Source organism: Tupaia chinensis, unplaced genomic scaffold, assembly GCF_000334495.1.
Source record: "Tupaia chinensis unplaced genomic scaffold, TupChi_1.0 Scaffold139733_1, whole genome shotgun sequence".
Classification (NCBI taxonomy): domain Eukaryota; kingdom Metazoa; phylum Chordata; class Mammalia; order Scandentia; family Tupaiidae; genus Tupaia; species Tupaia belangeri.
Genome location: NW_006199613.1, coordinates 280121 through 300321, shown reverse-complemented (window position 1 = coordinate 300321; position 20201 = coordinate 280121). Strand labels below are relative to the sequence as shown.

Below are 20201 nucleotides of genomic sequence, written 5' to 3'. Positions count from 1 at the left end.
CCGCCGGGCATGTTCCTGGCTCGTGCTCACCGAGGTGGCTGGAGGGCGGCTGGGCGGCAGCTGGGTGAGGCGACTCGTTGCCAGCTCTTCCTTCCTTAGTGAAGCCGCCGCTGCTTTTCCTCTTAGGGCCCCCTGTATGATCTTTGGGGCCTGCAGCTGAACTCAGGGTTTGCGGTTCTTGGGCTGGAGATTTGGGGGTGCTCTCCCACACTCAGCGCCTCCAGGTTTGGGGCCTGCGTTGGCACAGAATGCCCCCGTGCCCATGAGTTTAAGGCGAGAGAGGGATGGACAGACAGAGAGTGCTTGCAGGGCACACCTGTCCACGACCACACTGGTCGGGCGCCAAGCTGGCTGGAAGGCAGGAGCTGTGAGAGCATCCGGGAAGTGGCTGTGGGGCACCATGGCCGACGTGGCGGGAAGGACCTCGCAGGCATGAGTGACACCGGGAGGAGCCCTGAGAGCCCCACGCCTCTTCCGCAGTCAGAACCAAGACAGCCTCGTCCGGGTGGGCCCCCTGCCCCAGAGCAGGTGCACAGGGCTGTCCTGGGGGACCTGGCAGGGCCTTGGGAGATGCCAGCACCCCAGGGCTCGGCCTCAGGTGCCCCATGGGCATGAGCACCACCCTCCTGGATCACTGGCCCACTTTCCTTTCCGCTTGAAAACAAGCACTTTCTATTTAATAAAAGAGGGAGGGCCCAAGCCAGCCACACAGGAAAGTTCAGCGAAGACCCCCGGTCCCTGATAGCTGAGAGTAACCCCGAGGAGCATCGGGGCTGAGCTTCGGGTGACTGAGAGGGCCTTGGCTCCGAGGAGGGTGTCCCCACTGCTCCTCAGACGTCACGGCACGCTAGTTGGGCACACCTGTCCGCCCCGAGTCGGGCTTTCCAGACGGCTTCAGGGAATGTGGCCGCAGAGTCTGCCAGGCCTGGGAGCCCACGTGCTTTGGTTAGTGGGTGTGGCCGGGGCCACCTGGGCTCAGGAGAAGGGCAGACGCAGGAATCACTGAAAACCAGACCCTGGCGTGCCGTTCTCACTCCTCCACCGCAGTGCGTGACTGGCCAGGGTCAGCCGGAGGCACCTGCCACAGAGAGGAGGGAGAATCCTGGGGGCAGCTGGTCGGTGCCAGGAGCTGCCGGGCTGTGCAGATGCAGGCACAGCCACTCACCAGGGCTCGGGCTCGGGGACCATGGATTGAGAAGTAGGGCATCGGCAACGCGTGGGCCCCGGGGGACCCTGCCTGTCCTCGCACCCGGGTCTGTGCTGCCCTGACCTCCATGTCTAGGAGGTGATGTGGGTGACCCTCTGCCCGCTGGGGTTGCCGGTAACCCCCAAACCTGGCCTTAGACCTCACCTGTTAGCTCCAGGCAGCCTCGAGGGAGCTGTCTGTCTCCACGTGGCCTGCTGCCACCTGGAAGCCTGCCAGGAGTGCCTGTAACCAGGGCCAGGCCAGAGCTGGAGAGACATGCCACCTCTCCCTCCTGTCCCTAAGCGCTTCTGGCCCACATGGCCCGCGGGGGCTGCCAAGGTGTGGCGTCATGGGACAGGGGCATGCGGGCAGCTCAGCTGCTTGTGGATGGTGGCATGTCCTGTTAGGAATGGATGGGGCCGGCTCATCCTGGGGCGGTGGTTAGGGAGCCATGGCCCTCCTGGAGCCAGCCGTGGGCGGCAGCGTGGATAGCACGACCCTGCGAGTCAGATGTTCTGGCAAGCTTGCTCCTGCGTGCCCCTCGCGGGGCACTTGTGATCCGAGGCAGGGTGAGCGTCCCTCGCCTGCTTTCTTTCTTTTGGAGAGGCCTCTGCCTTAGGGCGTGTGTGCTTGTTGGGCAGAGTGAGACAGACAGAAGCAGTGGGGGGGGAAGCAGTGGGAGGAAAAGAGTGGGTTGGCCACTTGGCAGCCCCTTCACCACACACATGCGCACACCGGGTCTGGGACTTGAACCACAACCTGCCATGTGGGAGTCCAGTAACATAACCACTGTGCCACCTGCTGGCCTTGTAAAGTTGAAGGAGCCATGCATATGTGCGCACACATGTGCAGGTGTGTGCGCAAGTGTATGCAGTGTCCAGGTGTCGGCATGTGTGTGCATGCGCGTTTTGCTAATGAGTAGCCTTTTGCGGCCCCTCCCGAGGCGTCGCGTGGTTTTCTCAGTGACCCCAGGGCACCCTGGGTGTGTGTTGAAGAGAAGGTGCTGGTCGGATCCAGCCCCCAACCCCGTGCTCCTGGGACCTGGCAGGTGTGCTTGTGAGCACCTGTCGCGGGCGCCCTCGCGCCCTCACGCCCTCGCTCACTGACTCACAGAAGGTAAAATCTAGGAGAAGACCCCCCGACCCGTGAGTTTCTTAATCATTTCTGCTCCTTCCCCCACATTGTTTTTAACGAGTACGCTCAGACCGGATGGCTACCTCGGCACAAAGCCCACATTGTGGTGACCCACGTCTTACCTGCACCCAGGTGTGGACAGTCCACAGGCTGGAGGGAGAGCCCCGACTCGTCAGAGCCGTCGCAGGGGCTGGGCGACATGCTGTCCACACTACGGCGCGTCTGCCCGCCCCTGCAGTCCCTGCCGCCTGTCCTCTGTCTGCACACCTGGGCTGCGTCTGGCTGTGCGCCCTCCCCGGAGAGAAAGCAGCTCTGGGGACGTGGGGACTGTACGGGGGGAGAGGCAGGGTTGCAAGGTCACGATGGAGGGCCATGTGCTCACTGTCCTGGGGCCGTGGTGGACTCCCCTGGCAAGGCGGGCTGGCCGGGACACCCGAGCCTCCTCCTAACCCGCAGACTCGGCCCTGACCATCCTGGCACGGGGAACTGCGGGTGGGCTGGACACTGTGTGCGGAGGGCCCCTGCAGGGCCGGGATGGCGGACCCAGGGGAGAAGCCGCCGTCATGAGTGGTAGGAGAGGAGCTTTGCGCTGGTCCGTGTGCTGCGCGGGCAGGAAATAGATGTGTGCGTGGCCACGCCGGGGCTGACCTGGGCGGAAGAGGCTGGCGGTTCTGCTTACTGCAACACCGAGTGGTGCGGGGGGCGGGTGTGGAAGGCTGGCAGTGCCCTGGTCACTCCCAGAGTGAGCCCCGATGTGCCCTTGGCAGTGGGAGGTAGGTGCAAAGCTATGGTGGGGCTCTGGAGGGGAGAGGGCTCTGAGAGGGGTGGCCATGGGGTCACTGTCATGCAGCTGACTGTATGGTGTGGACACGCCGTCCCTGGGCCAGCCCAGACAGCAGGGCTCCGAGGCTCTCGGGGACCGTGGGGACCGGGAGCTCTGAGGTGGCGAGATGGGGATGCAGGGTGTCCGGGGCCCAGGGAGAGGAGTTCCAGGCGGGCCATGATCCGGCCAGTCCAGAGCAGTACTGCGCCTAGGGTAAGCCCGAACAGTAACCATCAGATCGGCAGGTGGGGTCTCAGGGGGCCTTGTGGTGGCGGTTACAGAGGCGAGACGGAGCCACCGGGCCAGCGGGGACTGTGGGATAATTGCCCGCTTCTCGCCAGCGCCTAGAATGAGTTTCCCGTCTGCAGGGGTGATGCCGAACCCTCACAAGCCAGAGCCACCGTGGGCAGGATGGCCCAGCACCATCCCGCCTGGCTCAGCCCTGCTCCTGCCCTGCCAGGGCCTGCGGAGTCAGCCCGGCCGGCCCTCGGTGGCCCTCGGTGGCCTGCGCCCCTCCACCCACTGTCCCGCCCTGCGGCGTAACAGCACATGTGAGCCCGTGTGCCTGCGGGCGCTGAGGCATGCTCCCAGGTCCCTGGCGGGGTGCCGACACACATCGCACCGTTGCTTGCTCATCATGCCTGTGCACACGCTCACGGGGGTGGAGGCGGAAACCCCGAATTTCAGGATCGTTTTCCTCTCCAGGGAGAACGGTGAGCCCTGGGGCTTGTGCTCTCCCGCCTCCGCGACAGGGCCCTGACGCCGGTGGACATAGCACCGTTGTGGCCCGAGCTGGTCAGAGCTGGACTTGGCCGCCTCCGTGTCCATGAGGAAGCAGGCACGCACGTAGTCCCCTCCTGGAGCCGGCAGGACAGTGCCACGCTCTTCTGAGTTTCTGAGCTGTTTTCTGGCCGTAGCTCCCTCTGCGGTCGGGAGACCGGGCGGGTCGGTGGACAGTCACTTCTCAGGAGAGGTGAGCCGCTCCCCCCGTCTCCGAGCTGCGGGCTGGGCTGGGGCACTCCGGCGATGCCCGAGATGGCTGGGACCTCAGGATAGGAGGCCTCAGGACCCCGGGAGCAAACTGGGGAGCTGCTGAGAAGCTGCACACAGACGCGAGGCGGCCAGGCTGGCCAGGTCCTCGGGCTGCTCTTAGTGCCCTCAGGAGTGGTCCGCGAGGGTGTTGTTCCCTAGTGAGGCCTGGCCGAAGCTGTGTGGGCCAGCACTCTGTGGCCAGGCTGCCTCACGAGGGCCCAGCTTCCCCCTGCCACCGCCGGCCACCGGCCCAGGCCGCCAGCTCCACCCGCGCCAGGCTGTGCCCTCTCCAGGGACCAGCCTCCGCCGAGTCCGCGGGCAGTTCAGCTCTGCCGGGTGCTGGCTGTCAGACCCCGGGCTCCCGCCCGCTCCAGTGTTCACACGAACCTTCTCCTTGTGACTTGAACTTTAATTTCCTGTTTAAGAGGTCCGCATTATTTCAGTATTTTCTTGATCAGAATTAGAATCCTTCAGGCTTTGCGTTTTCTTTTCTTTGTAATTTGCCAGAGAGTGCAGGCGCTGTCCAGAGGGAGACAGGGAGAAGGCCAAGAGCACCCACTGTGCGCGGTCACCCCATGTCTCCTCTCCTTCTGGGGGTTTTCAGGCACGCGTGCACATGTGCCCAGCGTGTTTTTCAAGTTGCCCAGTCTAGGACTCAAACTGTACAATCGGCCATGTGGGGTCCAGCCGCCTCAACCACCAGGCCACAGGCCGGCCTGTACTCTCTGTGGGGTGTGACGTGGGTCTCCAGCAGTCCTTGCAGGGTACAGTGCTCCCACGCCTTCCTCCAGCGCAGTGCCTGACGGCCAGGCTGCCGGGTGTGGCAGTGCGTGTTTGTATGACGTGGCAACATGGCCTCTGGCGTGGCAGGGTCTGCCCCGGGGTGTCCCCATCCCTGTACTTGGGGTGTCCCCATCCCTGTACCTGGGGTGTCCCCGTCCCTGTACCTGGGGTGTCCCCATCCATGTACCCCGGGGTGTCCCCATCCCTGTACCCAGGGTATCCCCGTCCCTGTACCCGGTGTGTCCCCATCCGTGTACCCCGGTGTGTCCCCATCCGTGTACCCCGGTGTGTCCCCATCCCTGTACCCCAGTGTGTCCCCGTCCCTGTATCCCAGGGTGTCCCTGTCCCTGTACCCTGGTGTCCCCCCACCCCTGTACCCGGGGTGTCCCTCGTCACACATGGACTGTGGGTGTCAGGGATTCGGAGGAGCTGCTCGTCCTGCCTGGCGTGGGCTGGGTGCTCGCAGCAGATGGGGCCGCTATTCTGAGTCAGCGTCGTGCTGTGGGGTGTGGGCAGCGCTTCCGTTCTCTGCCTGAGGGATGAAGGAAGGACGGTGAGCCCCACCAGCCAGCCTCATGCTAACGCTGTCCTTCTGGGACCCTAAACACGTCCTAAGACACCGAATGTCTCAGCTGCTAGGACGCCTCTGTCGGGCAGGGAGGGTCCTAACCTGCCCCCCATTTCTCTGGGCACTGACCCCCCACGCCCGGGGAGTGGAGCTTTCCTGAGCTCCTTCTCCAAGCAGAGAGCGTATCTTGGAGACGACAGGGCCAGGTGCCCGGGCAGAGCCCACGGGGCAGGCGGCTCTGCCAGTGGGAGACGGCGCACAGACGCCGGCCACTGGGCAGGGCAGGCGAAGGACATCCAGGACATGAGGGGCCCAGCTGGGGCATGGACAGCAGTCTGGTTCCTCACTCTGCAGGGGAGGCCCCGCCGCTTGACCTCAGCCGAGCCGGTGTCCCACATTGTCACAGGTCTTCAGTGCCGGTGTCCCAGTCTCTACTGACTCGGCCGCGGTCACGCTCGGCCTTGGACACGGGAACTCAGGGATGCAGGTCTTAGCCCACAGCCTGGGTGAGTGTGGGCAGAGGGAGCTGGGGCAGCCACCAGTGCGTCTGCCACCTTGCCTCGCGGGAGCGTGTCGGCCAGTCAAGGAAATGGCTGTAAGGGGTGGACCAGGATGCAGCCAGTCTTGCAAACCTGCAAGGGGCGTAGCCAGCACAGAGAGGCCTGCGGTCACGCCGTGCTCAGGACAGCCCAGATTTTTATCACTGGATGCCCACGCGGGTGGTCCCAGTTCAAGTCCTGGACCTGGAGACGACCAGGACAGGTGCATGTGCGTGTGTGTGTGCCTGAGATCTGGAGGAGAGTGGAGGAGAAGGGGCTGGGGCGTGGCCATTCCCCTGGGGGCCTGTCTCACTTTCCGTCTCTGTCTCTGTCTCCCAGGGGAGCGAGTGCCCTACAGCAGAAACCTCTCAACAAAACAAAGAAGGTAGCAAGGCAGGGGCTTCCCGAGTCTCTGGGAGAGCTGGTGACTCCGTGCCTGGCCACAGCCTGCCATGAGGGCCAGTGCTTTGGGCCAGCAGCTGGCGCGTGCACGTGGGCACTGGCCAGCCGATCCTGGGGGGCCACCCCATGCTGGGGGGCATTTGCACAGTCCCGCCTCTTTCTGTGAGACATGGGAGCAGCCCTCTTGGCCTGGAGAGGGGGACTGTCACCCTTCCACGGAGAAGCCGTGCGGAACTGCCAGCCGGGAGAGGTGATGGGAGCGGGCTGGGCACAGGCTGCTGCAGGTGAGTGGGGGCAAGGCCGATGAGCTGAGGCTTTCAGGGCAGAGCTGGCTCATCACCTTGGTCCTCGTCACACTGTCCTTCTTCACAGCCCGAGGCTGCCCTGCCTGCACCCGGGGTCGCCCTCGCTCACTGCGGGGCCTGCGGGGGCGCCAAGGCAGCAGGGCCGCCCGTGTGAGGTGGACGAGGGTCCAGTCTCTGTGCAGCAGGTGACAGCCCTGTCCCAGGGCCCTGAAGGGTCCCGGCTATTGGCACCGCCCTGCCTGTTGTTAGGGAGTGGCCGGGACATGAGGTGTTCTGGTCGAGCAGCTGGTATCTGGCGGGACCCAGCGCCTGGCCACCCTTCGGGCTCCTCCCTCCACTGCGGGCAACTGGGCCTCCGAGCCTGAGCTGCTCCATGTTCTTGGCCGTGGCGTGTGGGCTCTAGTCCGCAGCCGTGGTACGAGTGCCTGCTGGCACCAGGAGAGGTCCAGCATAGCCCATGGCCGTGGTCCCAGGCTGGAGCCGTGGCCCACACCCTCCGGCCCGCGCTGTACTTCCCGTTCTCGGCACCTGTCTCTGGTCCAGCCACGCCCAGCCCTGGTGACGTCCCCCGAGCTCCACTCGGGTCCTTTGGCTTTTGACTTGGTCTTAAATCACCGCGGCCTCTGCAGGGCTTTCGAGAGTAGGAAAGCCATGGTCACTGCCGTTTAGGAAGACCCTAGGGAGGGCAGGACGCCAGGCTGGCCGAGTTGGGGCGGGCAGGTCCCCGTGAGGGCCATGGCCACTTGGGAAGCGACAGCAGTGGAGCCTCAGTGACTGGCTGTCCATGGCAGGAGGGGCACGGAGAGGGGACGGGCAGAGTCAGGGGTCCCGTTGTGGGCAGTTTGGGGGAGCTGTTACCCGAGTTCTCAGGAGGGAGCACAGCGCGGTGTCTGCTCAGTGAGCTGTGGCCGGGCCCGCGCAGGCACCAGGGCCAGTGGGCTGCCTGTCCGGTCGTACTTGCCTCGGTGGTGGCCACCCGCTGCCCCAGCTCTGAGCTGTTCGGTCCCGTCCAGCGGCATCAGGCCAGACAGCGGAGTGAGTGCCCATTTGTGTGTGGAGAAGCCAGAGCACGCTAGCGAGGGAAGGCAGGGGACATGTTTGCCGAGGGGTGTGGAGGCCCGGGAGACCGAGCAGCTGAAGGCCGCCAGGCAGGCGACAGCACTGAGGCGGGCGTGGTGGTGGGGCACAGAGCTGCAGAGGCGCAAGTGTCAGGGCCGCCCCGCCTCCAGCCTCGAACCCTGTCCCCTCGTGGCTTGCCCCCTGGCTATCCCAAGGGCCCTTGCAGCCTGCAGGAAGAAGCCTGGTTTCCCTTGTTCCTCCTTTTTCTTTTAAACCAGGCCACCTTAATGCTTCTGTACAGCTTTATCGGTAACCTTGTGATGGCTGCAGACACGTGGACCAGCTGTATTCAGAAACAGCGGTCCTGATGGTTTTCCAGGTGGTGCATCTTTCAGAAATGACAAGGAGTTACTTTGTAATTTGATGGCACCTGCTCTCAAACCAGTAAGACGTCATTTTCAGGTGTTCGTTACTTGGGCATATTTCGCCCAAATAACCTCCCTCCTTGTGTCACAAGGCCCGACTCGCTCACGTTCACTTCAGTGACTAGCTGTGGTGACAGCACCCAGGGTTCTCCTTTGCCCCGAGTACTGGCAGGCGGAGGTGGCTTTCAGTTCGGGGTGTGTCGCGTGGGCCTTCTTGATACGTGAGCCCACTGGCCTGGTGCCTCGTTCCTCTCCGGGTGGTTTTCTAGTAAGGCGTCTCCAACAAAGCGCACTTTGTAACCAGCCTCTTCCATGCCGCCTCCTTTCTCTTTCCTGTTCGAGTAACTTTTAGTACTTCCGTTTCTCCCTGGGCTCGAACTTTGGGTAGAGGCACTTCCCACTTTCCCGCTTTCTCTTTCCTGTTCGAGTAACTTTTAGTACTTCCGTTTCTCCCTGGGCTCGAACTTTGGGTAGAGGCACTTCCCACTTTCCCGCTTTCTCTTTCCTGTTCGAGTAACTTTTAGTACTTCCGTTTCTCCCTGGGCTCGAACTTTGGGTAGAGGCACTTCCCACTTTCCCGCTTTCTCTTTCCTGTTCGAGTAACTTTTAGTACTTCCGTTTCTCCCTGGGCTCGAACTTTGGGTAGAGGCACTTCCCACTTTCCCGCTTTCTCTTTCCTGTTCGAGTAACTTTTAGTACTTCCGTTTCTCCCTGGGCTCGAACTTTGGGTAGAGGCACTTCCCACTTTCCCGCTTTCTCTTTCCTGTTCGAGTAACTTTTAGTACTTCCGTTTCTCCCTGGGCTCGAACTTTGGGTAGAGGCACTTCCCACTTTCCCGCTTTCTCTTTCCTGTTCGAGTAACTTTTAGTACTTCCGTTTCTCCCTGGGCTCGAACTTTGGGTAGAGGCACTTCCCACTTTCCCGCTTTCTCTTTCCTGTTCGAGTAACTTTTAGTACTTCCGTTTCTCCCTGGGCTCGAACTTTGGGTAGAGGCACTTCCCACTTTCCCGCTTTCTCTTTCCTGTTCGAGTAACTTTTAGTACTTCCGTTTCTCCCTGGGCTCGAACTTTGGGTAGAGGCACTTCCCACTTTCCCGCTTTCTCTTTCCTGTTCGAGTAACTTTTAGTACTTCCGTTTCTCCCTGGGCTCGAACTTTGGGTAGAGGCACTTCCCACTTTCCCGCTTTCTCTTTCCTGTTCGAGTAACTTTTAGTACTTCCGTTTCTCCCTGGGCTCGAACTTTGGGTAGAGGCACTTCCCACTTTCCCGCTTTCTCTTTCCTGTTCGAGTAACTTTTAGTACTTCCGTTTCTCCCTGGGCTCGAACTTTGGGTAGAGGCACTTCCCACTTTCCCGCTTTCTCTTTCCTGTTCGAGTAACTTTTAGTACTTCCGTTTCTCCCTGGGCTCGAACTTTGGGTAGAGGCACTTCCCACTTTCCCGCTTTCTCTTTCCTGTTCGAGTAACTTTTAGTACTTCCGTTTCTCCCTGGGCTCGAACTTTGGGTAGAGGCACTTCCCACTTTCCCGCTTTCTCTTTCCTGTTTTGTTTAATCGTACTGGAAAGTCCTTCAGCTCGGGCCATCCTCTGTCCACCAGGCAGGCAGGCGCTGCCCCTGTGGTGCCCGCTTGGTGTCCCCTCCCATGCATCTCGGTAGTCTTCCACTTGTCCTCCCTCAGCGTGGTGCTGTCATGGCAGCTCGGCCTTCAGACCAGTGGTCTCTGCCGTCTGAACGTTCCTGACTGAGCCTCCCGACCTTCCTTCATTCTCTTTCTCACGGTGATCCAAACGGCACCCGTAGCGTTTATGATGTAATTCAATATACTCGTTTTGTGGCGTGGTGGCGGCTGCAGTTGCCGGCCCCTCCTGCCCTGGAGACAAGCCACGTCCCTGGTCCTGAGCGTCCACGAACGTCCTTGGCCGGCTCAGGAGGGCCGTGGCTGTGCTCCGGGGGACTGGTCTTTCTCCTTCTCCGGAGACTAGTTTTCTTCCAGAGGCTCAGCTCCCAGCCATTGATCACACATGCTCAGACCGATCAGATCCAGAAAAGCCTGACTCCCCGAGAGTCGGCCCAGGGCCATTGGTGGGAAGCTCGGCCCCTCGCCTGAGGTTGGGGTTTCGGGTGGGGCCCCGAGCTCTGTGACTCTGTTCAGTGGAGTCAGATCTGATCTTTGGGACCCGTTCTCAATCTCTGGGACCTCTCACCAGGCACTGCGGTAACCCTAGTGCTCTCCGTGCTGGAGGCCTGAGCTCGTCTCAGCCGGTCCCTCCCCCTGCGGTCCCTGTCTGGCAGCTCTGTGGGTCTCGCTCCCCCGCCCTTGGGCGAGCAGAACTCCCACATCCTGCCGGCCCCGCAGGAGGTTCAGGGCCTGAGCTGGAGGTGACAGGCTTGCCTGGGAGGCCCCACTGCTCAAGCTGCAGGTTCCTGAGGCCAGGCGGCTCAGGCTGCTCTGGGACTTGTAGCTGCTGTTGGGGTCTGCAGGTGGCGTGGTGGTTGAGGTGCTGGACTCCCACACAGCTGACCACAGTTCAAGTCCCAGACCTGGCGGCTTGAAAGTTGTGCTGGGCGCACGTGTGTGTACGCGCGCCCCAAACCCAGGGGGAGGTGGGAAGAGATTGTGGCGGGGCCTTGCCCCTGGGGGTGGTTTCTCACTTTCACGCTCTCCGTCTCTCTCTGGGAGCACGTGCCCTGTGGCCAAAACCTAACTGACAGACAGACCAAGTGTCACCCGCGGCTGACCAGAGCCAAGTGTCGGGCCTTGCGGCCTCATTGCTGGAGACGTGGAGATGGTCAGCAGGCCTGCTGCTGCCACCATCCGAGCGTCCACCCCCTGCCTGGTGGGGCGGTCCACGTCACAGATGGGGAGACCCAGGCCCAGCATGTGGCCTCTTGCTGACATCGCCCTGTGCCAACAGCTGCCCTGGTGCTGGGCATAGCCCGGCCGCAGTGGCTCTGCCTGACCCGTCCCCTCTGTCCACAGAGAGCCAGCTGCTGCCCGGGAACAACGTCACCACCGAGTGCAACATCCCCGGCAGCTTCACGTGCGGGGACGGGCTCTGCATCCCGGGCGCCTGGCAGTGCGACGGGCTGCCCGACTGCTTCGACAAGAGCGACGAGCAGGGGTGCGGTGAGTGGCCCTCCGGTTTCACTCACTCTCCTGCTGCCGCCCGCGTGGCCTGGTCAGGGTGGGCTCGGGGTGGGGGAGCAGGGGTGAGGGTCCCCGCCAGGCTCCACCGGCTCTCACATCTGTGAGCTCCGCAGAGGGACAGCAGCCCTAGCCCTGGGCCTGGGGCTGCCTGCCCAACCCTCACTGTCCAGTCTTGCCGTTTCCTCGACTGTTCGCAGTGACAGCAGTTGAGGTCCGGCTAGGAGCTGGTACTGAATGGGTCATAATTGGCCTCCCATCCGTCTGCCAGTAGATAGGGCCTGTGGCGTGGCCGGGCATCCGTGGTCTCTGGGACCCTCCCAGCCCCTTCCTGTTCTCCTGAGACTCTTGTGAGAGCTCAGCTCAGCGATAACTCAGGAGCCGGGACCCCTGGGGTGAGTTGAGGGGCCTAGGAGCAAACAACGGTGTGTCCTGCCCCTCGAGGTCCACTCCTCTGCAGGCCCGGCCCTGCAGGGAGCTTGGCCTTGCTGCTGTGTCATCCCGGGACCCGGCCATGAGCTCTCTGGGGCCTGGGGTCACCTGACTGGACAGGGGCCTTGGCTCTTTCGTGGGCTGTGGCCTCTGACAGGAGCGCTGTGTGACCTGGGCTTGAACCCGCTGTCCCTGGAAGCTAGCAAAGGGAATACCTGGACACAGGACAATAATTTGAACTTTAAAAAAGTCTGGCCAGAAGGTGTGCTCACTGGAAAGGGTGAAAACAGCAAACCCCCATGTGGGTGGGCTGCAGCTGTTTCTCCATCTTGCCTTCCTTTTGGGACCTTGGGCATGCACACACATGCACCCGGCGCGTTTTAAGCCACTGGGTCCGGGACTCGAACCACGACTGCGCGGGAGTTCAGTGACATAGCCATTACGCCATCTGCTGATCGTCCAGGGGAATCTCTCGGGGGTACCAGCAGCTGCTGGCGCTGCGCGGTTGTGCCTGGACTGCGTCCGGAAGCCACACGGCTTGTACCCTTCCTGCCCGTGACACCCGAGTGTGGTGGAGACTGGCATTCATGTCCTCAAATGTGAATTAAAAGCCACACATGCACACACGCATACACATGCACACACGCATACACATGTACACACGCATATACATGCACACACGCATACACTTGCCTCTCCTCTGCCACCCTTCTTGTAAAAGCGGAAGCACACCAGACAGCTTAGGCCCTGGGAGGAAGAAGTCCTTCTAGAACAAATTTCAGGCTGTAGACCCTCCCTGCTCCCGCCGGGCTGTGTGACCTTGCGGGAGTTACCAGCGGGTTCTTGGCCTGGGCTGAGGCAAGGGTAGAGAGACCTCCTTGTCTCCAGGAGTCCCGCCCACCTTTCCCAGAGCCCAGGTCGCGGGCCGGCGAGGACCTGGCTGTGCAGGGGCCGAGCCCGCTGAGCCCTGCCATTCCTGCCCATCCTCCTCGCCGCCTCCTCGTGGCACCACCTGCTGGGGGTCCCTGGGCAGAGGCGGGGTGGGGGGACTCTGGGAAGATGCGGGGCTGAGCCTGCCATGACCAGCAGCCTGGCTCCTCCCAGGCTCAGCTGCTTCACGGGGCCGGGCCGGGCCCAGAGCCAGGTACCTGGAAACCGGGAGGTGGCCATGTCTCCCGCCCAGGGCTGCCCTGCCCCTTCTCTGGGACGGGACGACCGCCCCACTCCGCCTTCCCTTCAGCTGTCCTGTCGGGTTTGGGCTGCCCCCACTGCTGGGGGTCGGGTCGTGCACCCCGTTACTGTCAGTGCTCTGGAGATGGTGCCTTCACGGATGAACCTGCTGAGGCTGGACTCGGCCTGGGCCCCGGTCGGTCCATGGGAGCTCACATGAAGGGGGTTTGGCTGCAGAGACTGGGCGGGGGAAGGCGGGAGGAGGACCCCGTCCACCACTAGCAGTGCCGGGAAGTCTCCCTCAAGCCCTCTGCGTGAGTCAACCTGCGAACCTTGACTTAGGACTCTGACCCCGGGATGTGATGACGTCTGTCCCAGTGCCCGCTCGGAGTGCTCTGGTGGCAAAGAAGCCCTGGGCAGCTGTAGTGCCCGCGCATCTGCTGCACTTGCTTAAGGTTTCTGCCTCAAGGGGCATCGCTCACTGGAGAGAGACAGAGACAAGACAGAGGGAAAGCGAGAAATCAGTCCCTAGGGAATGGCCACGCCACAGTCCCTTCTACACTCTCCTAGGATCTTGGGCAGCATGTACACACACTTGGTGTGATTTTTTCAAGACCCCTGGTCTAGGACTTGAACCTTGGTCAACCATGTGGGGAGTCCAGCACTGTAACTACTTCGCCACGTGCTGGCCCCTCGACTGTCCTTCTTAAACCACTAATTGTGGCAGCTCACGGACCTCCCACTGTTTTCAGGCAGTTTAAACATATTGCCGTGGGGGGACCCATACCGCGTGTGCCCTGGGTGCGTGACCTGCGTGGGAATGGTCCTGCTATGCCCCAGTGCCATGGCGGGCCCTTGGGAAGAGGCGGGGCTGAGCCTGCCATGACCAGCAGCCTGGCTCCTCCCAGGCTCAGCTGCTTCACGGGGCCGGGCCGGGCCCAGAGCCAGGTACCTGGAAACCGGGAGGTGGCCATGTCTCCCGCCCAGGGCTGCCCTGCCCCTTCTCTGGGACGGGACGACCGCCCCACTCCGCCTTCCCTTCAGCTGTCCTGTCGGGTTTGGGCTGCCCCCACTGCTGGGGGTCGGGTCGTGCACCCCGTTACTGTCAGTGCTCTGGAGATGGTGCCTTCACGGATGAACCTGCTGAGGCTGGACTCGGCCTGGGCCCCGGTCGGTCCATGGGAGCTCACATGAAGGGGGTTTGGCTGCAGAGACTGGGCGGGGGAAGGCGGGAGGAGGACCCCGTCCACCACTAGCAGTGCCGGGAAGTCTCCCTCAAGCCCTCTGCGTGAGTCAACCTGCGAACCTTGACTTAGGACTCTGACCCCGGGATGTGATGACGTCTGTCCCAGTGCCCGCTCGGAGTGCTCTGGTGGCAAAGAAGCCCTGGGCAGCTGTAGTGCCCGCGCATCTGCTGCACTTGCTTAAGGTTTCTGCCTCAAGGGGCATCGCTCACTGGAGAGAGACAGAGACAAGACAGAGGGAAAGCGAGAAATCAGTCCCTAGGGAATGGCCACGCCACAGTCCCTTCTACACTCTCCTAGGATCTTGGGCAGCATGTACACACACTTGGTGTGATTTTTTCAAGACCCCTGGTCTAGGACTTGAACCTTGGTCAACCATGTGGGGAGTCCAGCACTGTAACTACTTCGCCACGTGCTGGCCCCTCGACTGTCCTTCTTAAACCACTAATTGTGGCAGCTCACGGACCTCCCACTGTTTTCAGGCAGTTTAAACATATTGCCGTGGGGGGACCCATACCGCGTGTGCCCTGGGTGCGTGACCTGCGTGGGAATGGTCCTGCTATGCCCCAGTGCCATGGCGGGGTCACGGTGGGTGGGGCTGGCCCTCTGGTGCGGCACTGTCCTGGGAGAGTAGCAGGAGACACAGGGCTGGGGTCCCATCGCGGCAGGACCGCAGCATCACACCGAGGGCCCTCCGCGGAATGGGGCACAGCCCCGCGGGTCCCGACTCAGGCCTCCGCCCTCCTGCCCCTCCGCGGCCAAGGGGGCATTTGAAAACGCAGCCCTAGGACGTGAACACACTCGGTTCCTGGCCCTCCTCCAGGGGCCCAGCTGCCTCACCTGGCAGCGGTGGACTGTCACTGTCCCCTGGCTGCCAGCGTGCAGAAGGCCCTCGCCCTCCATGGACAGCCCTGCGTGAGTGAGGTGTCCCCTCCCTAGACCTCGGTCTGGCTGCCGTGGTCAGTGCTGGGTTCAAGGCTGTCCGAAGGACGCGAGTCTCGGAAAAGCCCAGGGGCCAGGCGTTCCAGACAGAAGGGCATCTTCCTGCCACCCGCCCGAGGTAGCCGGCGTCGCGTGTGATGACGGTGCCCCATCGAGTGTCAGGCCTGTAACCGTCCAGCACTCTGGGCTCGCCCCACTTCAGCCGGCTGCTTCGTCCCGAGTGCCAGGCGGGAAGTCCTGCGGAGAGAACAGAGCCGTCGACACTGCTGTGGTCAGGGACCTTCCTTTGCGGCCGCGTCGTCTGTGAACGGTGATGACCTGGGTGGTGCCGTCGTGGAAATCCTGTGAGGAGAACCGTCATGTGGATCTCGATGTGTCTTGCACTAGAATAAACTCCTATGCCCCCGTTTTCCAGGAACTCCTGAAGTGCCCGGCAGTGCCTTTTCCCAGGGCAACGGTTACCTGTGTCCTCCGTGGCCCATGCAGGGTCAGCTGTCCCCACAGTGGCTGGGCCTCACCGTAGGTGCTGTCCTGGTGGGGACAGATGGGGTCACTGCTCACTAAGCTGACCCTCAGACCCCGGCTCCCTGGGGACACTCCCGGCCCAGGCCACTCCCTCCCTCCTGTCCCCTCCTTGCTGGGCACACAGGGACACCTTCATCAGCTGGGTCCACGTCCTCTCTTCAGTCAAGAATCCGGAGCTCTCGTGAGATTCCCTCTGGCTCAGCCCCGGGGCCCAGCCAGATGCCCAAGCTGGCGCCAAGTGGAGGGAGCTAAGGGCCGTGAGGAGCATGGGGAGGTGGGAGCCAGAAACATTGGGTTTCATGGCATGCATTCTGGGGTGTAGACCTCTCGTGTGCTGGAGGGCCTACCCAGCCTTGGTGGCCCAGTTGGCCTCACCTGCTGGGCGGCCACCCCAGCCTGCTCTCAGCTGGCGAAGCCCTGCACCGGTGGGCACTGAGGGCATCTGCAGGGGCCTTTGCCTCCTTGCTGGGACATCTCTGTCATTGTCTGTGGGGGTGTAGTCCCCCGCCTTCCCCAGCACCCGCCCTGCAGCCTCTGCGCTTGGCTTAGAACTCGAACTCAGTCCTCTGAGCCCTTTCCCATGCCACGTGTGCCCGGACCCCGGGTGGGCACCTGGCAGGCACCAGCCTGTGGGCACTTCCAGGTCATCGGACTGAACACGACTCCACAAGAATTCGCTTTCTGGCGCACTTCCCCAGCGACCTAGGTAGACTGTGAAGCTGCCAGTAGTGACGTAGGTGCAGGGACGCTGAGGGCTCCAGTCCCAGGGTGCGTTTGTCCCCAAGGCAGCTGCGTCTGACACCACACACTGGTGGCATTTCCTCCAGCGTTTGAGGCCAGAGGTCTGAAGTCGAGGCGTCTGCAGGGCCGTGCTCTCTGTGGGCTCAAGGAGGACCTGCCTGGTGGCCCCGGCAGCCGTGACGTCGCCCAGCTGTCGCCCGCGTCTGCCCGTCACTGCGTTCTCCCATGGGCCTGTCTCCCGCTCCTCTCGTGGATGCGGGCCACTGCACTGGGCACCCCCTAAGCTCAGAGGGCTCTTCTGACTTGTGAGCAAAGATGGTATCTCCGGTGAGGTCAGGCCAGCCCACAGTGCCCTCAGTCACATCGGGTAAATGTGCTGAGGAAAGCAGCCAGCTCCCGTCCACGGTCACAGGGCCAGGCCTCACGGGCGCTGCCCCAGCGGGCCCCTGCTGCTGGTCCTGCATCCGCCGGGGACTCCCTGAGATTCGTCCTCCCTTCTGGCCCCGGGGCTGTGGATCAGTATCGGGTGGGCCGGCAGGCGGTGGAGTGTGCGTCGTCCTTAACAGGGCAATTTCTTTCCTTTTTTAAATTTTTGTTTTAGAGAGGTTTTTGCTACAGGGCACGTGCACTTGCCAGAAAGACAGAGAGACAGACAGATAAGTGAGAAATTACTCCCCAGGGGGGATGGGGGATGGCCATGCTGCAATCCCTTCTCCTCCAGTCTTCTCTTGGGATCTTGGGCACACATGCACATGCGCCCCATGTGAGTTTATGCCACCGGGTCCGGGACTCGAACCGCTGTCGACCACGTGGGAGTCCAGTGCCATAGCTGTTGAGCCAGCTGCTGGTCCCCTTAGCAGGGTGATCAATCACAATGAGCAGATGAGTGTGTCTGTGAGGTTGGCCCTGTGTGTTCTCCCATCACAGCCGCCTCGATCTGGCCACCTGCATGTGAACGGGGCCGGGCCCTGGTCAGCGCGATGGCCGCCTGGGATGGTCCTGCCCTTCGGAGCCGTTTCCTTGTAACTTCCCGGTCAGGTCTGTGAGGTTAATGAGCTGCAGCTCTAACCCTCTGAAGGGCTGGCTCCCAGCGAGCGTTCTGTAAAAGGGGCCATGCCCTCGCAGCGCCAGGCCCACACCCTGACCTGGATCCCAGCTCTGCTGGCGGCAAGTCCCTCCCTTCCTAGAGCCCGGCTCTCTCCGTCTGTCTGTGGATCGGGCAAGGTGTGGGCGGTGGAGTGGGTCGGAAGTGCTGGCAGCTGGCACTGCGGGCACCCGAGACACCCGCTTTCCCGCTGCCCCTCCCCCCAGGGGTCTCCAGGTGCCCAAAGTTTCTGACCCTGGCTTCCTCAGGCAGGTGGGGCGGCCCGTGGATTGTGCATCCCACAGCCGGCTGGGCTCAGGAGCGGCTGTCTGTTTCAGAAACAAGGCTGCTCAGGTCCCAGCACGTCGGACAAAGCCGGCCACTCCCCTTTTCTGAACCACTCACGGGGAGCTGGCCCCAGGGGCCCTCAGGTAGCCTGGGGGGCGGCCATGCAGATTCATCGTGCTCCCTAGCCTAGCTGAGGTGAGAAGCCGGGCTTGTTTCCAGCAGTCTGTCTCCCCGCAGGGAGCTGGAAGAGGACCCGGACTCTCCGGACGGGGAAAAAGTTGAGTCAAGTTGGTGGAGGGAAGGCTTCCTGGAGCCTGGAGAAAACAGGCAGTGTGCAGGCGCCACTCCTGGAGAGGGAGAACTCGCCCCTGTAGTCCTCAAGTCTCCGGTTCTTCGCAGGTCCTGTCACTCGGTCTAACCCTCCTGGCTGGTATCCAGGGCACTTGACTGGCCCCTCCCAGCAAGCCCTCCCAGCCCCCGCCCATCCTATGACTCAGCTGCTGTTTGGGACCCGCCGCAGCCATTCTTGGAAGTGGCCAGTTAGAGGACAGTCCTGGCCCCGGCCGAGACGGCAGTGGCGGGGAGTCTCAAAGTTGCCCAAGTCTGCTCCTTTGTACACACCAGATTCCTGCCTTGTGGGGAGCTGTGTCCTGCCTCCTCCCTGCCTGCCAGGAGAGGTCCCCTCCCTGCCAGCCAGGAGAGGGTCCTGTGAGCCGGCCGGGGTGGGGCCGGGGCTAGTACATGTTCTCCTGTCCCGAGTGAGCATGGCCCTGTCACTCGGACCTGCCATTCTGGCATGCTCCGTGCTGAGGCTGTAAGTGCACGCCGTAATCCGCGGTGACGGGCTCAGCGATGGCTAGTAAAATGTAAGTGCTGCCGAAGCACAGGGCATCGGTGCTGCTGGCACATCCAGACCAGCTGGCTGACCACGTCGGGCACAGCTGTGCATGCTTTTATTTCTGTGCAGACTTGAGCTTTCCTCCACCACAGCTCGCGTGCAGCTGTCTAACGACAGAGAATTCAGGGGCAGAGAAGAAACTGAGAGTCTTTAAAAGAGGATGTGACGCATTCTTACAGCACTGGCACGCACCAGAGCGGGCCTCTGCCTGGTGACTCTTGGAGGTTTGTTTCGTGAAGGTTCGGGGTGGGAGGGAACGGGGTAGAGAATCTCTAAGGCTAAGGTGACCACATACCTCTTTTTTTTAAGTGAGAGATTTTCACTGTTGGGCGCGTGTACTCGCTGCAAAGACACACAGAAATCGCTGCCGAGGGGGTGGCCACGCCACAATCCCTTCTCGGGCACACACACACTTGGTGTGAGTCTTAAGCCACCGGGTCCACGGTTTATTATGTGGGAGTCTGGTGACGTAACCACACCATCTGCTGGTCCCTGCGTGCCTCTCTATAGAAAGCATGTCGACGTGGCTACTGCCTTTGCCGTGACCTCTGGGGGAGCCTGGCATGTGTTGGGAGAGTTGGAGCGTGGCTGCGAGGGGCCTGCTGCGGGCGCACGCAGCACACACGCCCACTGCTACAGAGCTCAGGCCAGCTCCACACGAGGCGTGGCTCCTGCCCCCTAGGAAAGGTATCTTCTGTGTCCTCCTCGCCTTTCGCTGCGAGAGGTTTTGTGGGGAGGCAGACGACGGTGTGGCGGCTTCTCCCTCTGCCTCGGGCTTTTGAGCATGGCCACGGGAACTGAGCCCAGGCAGGGCCAGTCACAGCTGCACACTTGCCCCAAGCGAGCAAGCCGCCCCGACTCTGCGTCTTTAATCTGGGCCTAAGGGGCCTGGTGCTGCCCCCCGAGGCCAGAGCACCTGGCCCTTGCTGGCAGGGCCTGGGCCCCGTGGGCAGCCTGTAGCTGCAGGCTCAGCCGTTGGGTGACATGGGGCAGGCGGCTTGACAGCCTCTGTCACTTGCCCTCAGAGCAAGCTCCAAATCAGGGTGCTCCAGCTCCCTCGGTGGGCCCTGGCCTTGGACGCAGTCAGAGTGAGGAGGAGCATAGTCCGCTGCTGCCCGTCCAGGTGGGGTCCCCTCGTAGCCGTAACGATGCTAAGGCCCTGAAGTAGGCCTGGTCATGCCCCACCCTCCCTGCCCTACTGCCACCCGGGCCTGCTCTGTGCATCTCGTGAGGTGGACACAACAGTGGACCCCTCCCCTGCGTTCCCATGAAACAGCGCCCTGGTCTCCCAGCCCCGTGTGGGGAGCCCCGCCCCCCCCACCTGGTCTCCCAGCCCCATGTGGGGAGCCCTGACCCCCCCACCTGTTCTCCCTACCCCATGTGGGGTGCACTGACCCCCTACCTGGTCTCCCTGCCCTGTGTGGGGTGCACTGACCCCCCCACCTGTTCTCCCTACCCCATGTGGGGTGCACTGCCGC

General features: G+C 62.5%; 1 protein-coding gene across 1 annotated transcript in view; it reads left to right on the top strand.

Moving 5' to 3' along the window:
* Positions 1 to 7866: 7866 nt before the first annotated feature.
* LDLRAD3 (low density lipoprotein receptor class A domain containing 3) overlaps positions 7867 to 20201 on the top strand; it is a gene marked incomplete in the record, with an annotated part of 83457 nt that continues 71122 nt past the window's right edge. Inside the window, 2 exon segments of the mRNA XM_027765767.1 lie at positions 7867 to 8140; positions 11235 to 11381. Of these exon segments, the coding sequence (XP_027621568.1) occupies positions 7867 to 8140; positions 11235 to 11381 (421 nt within the window).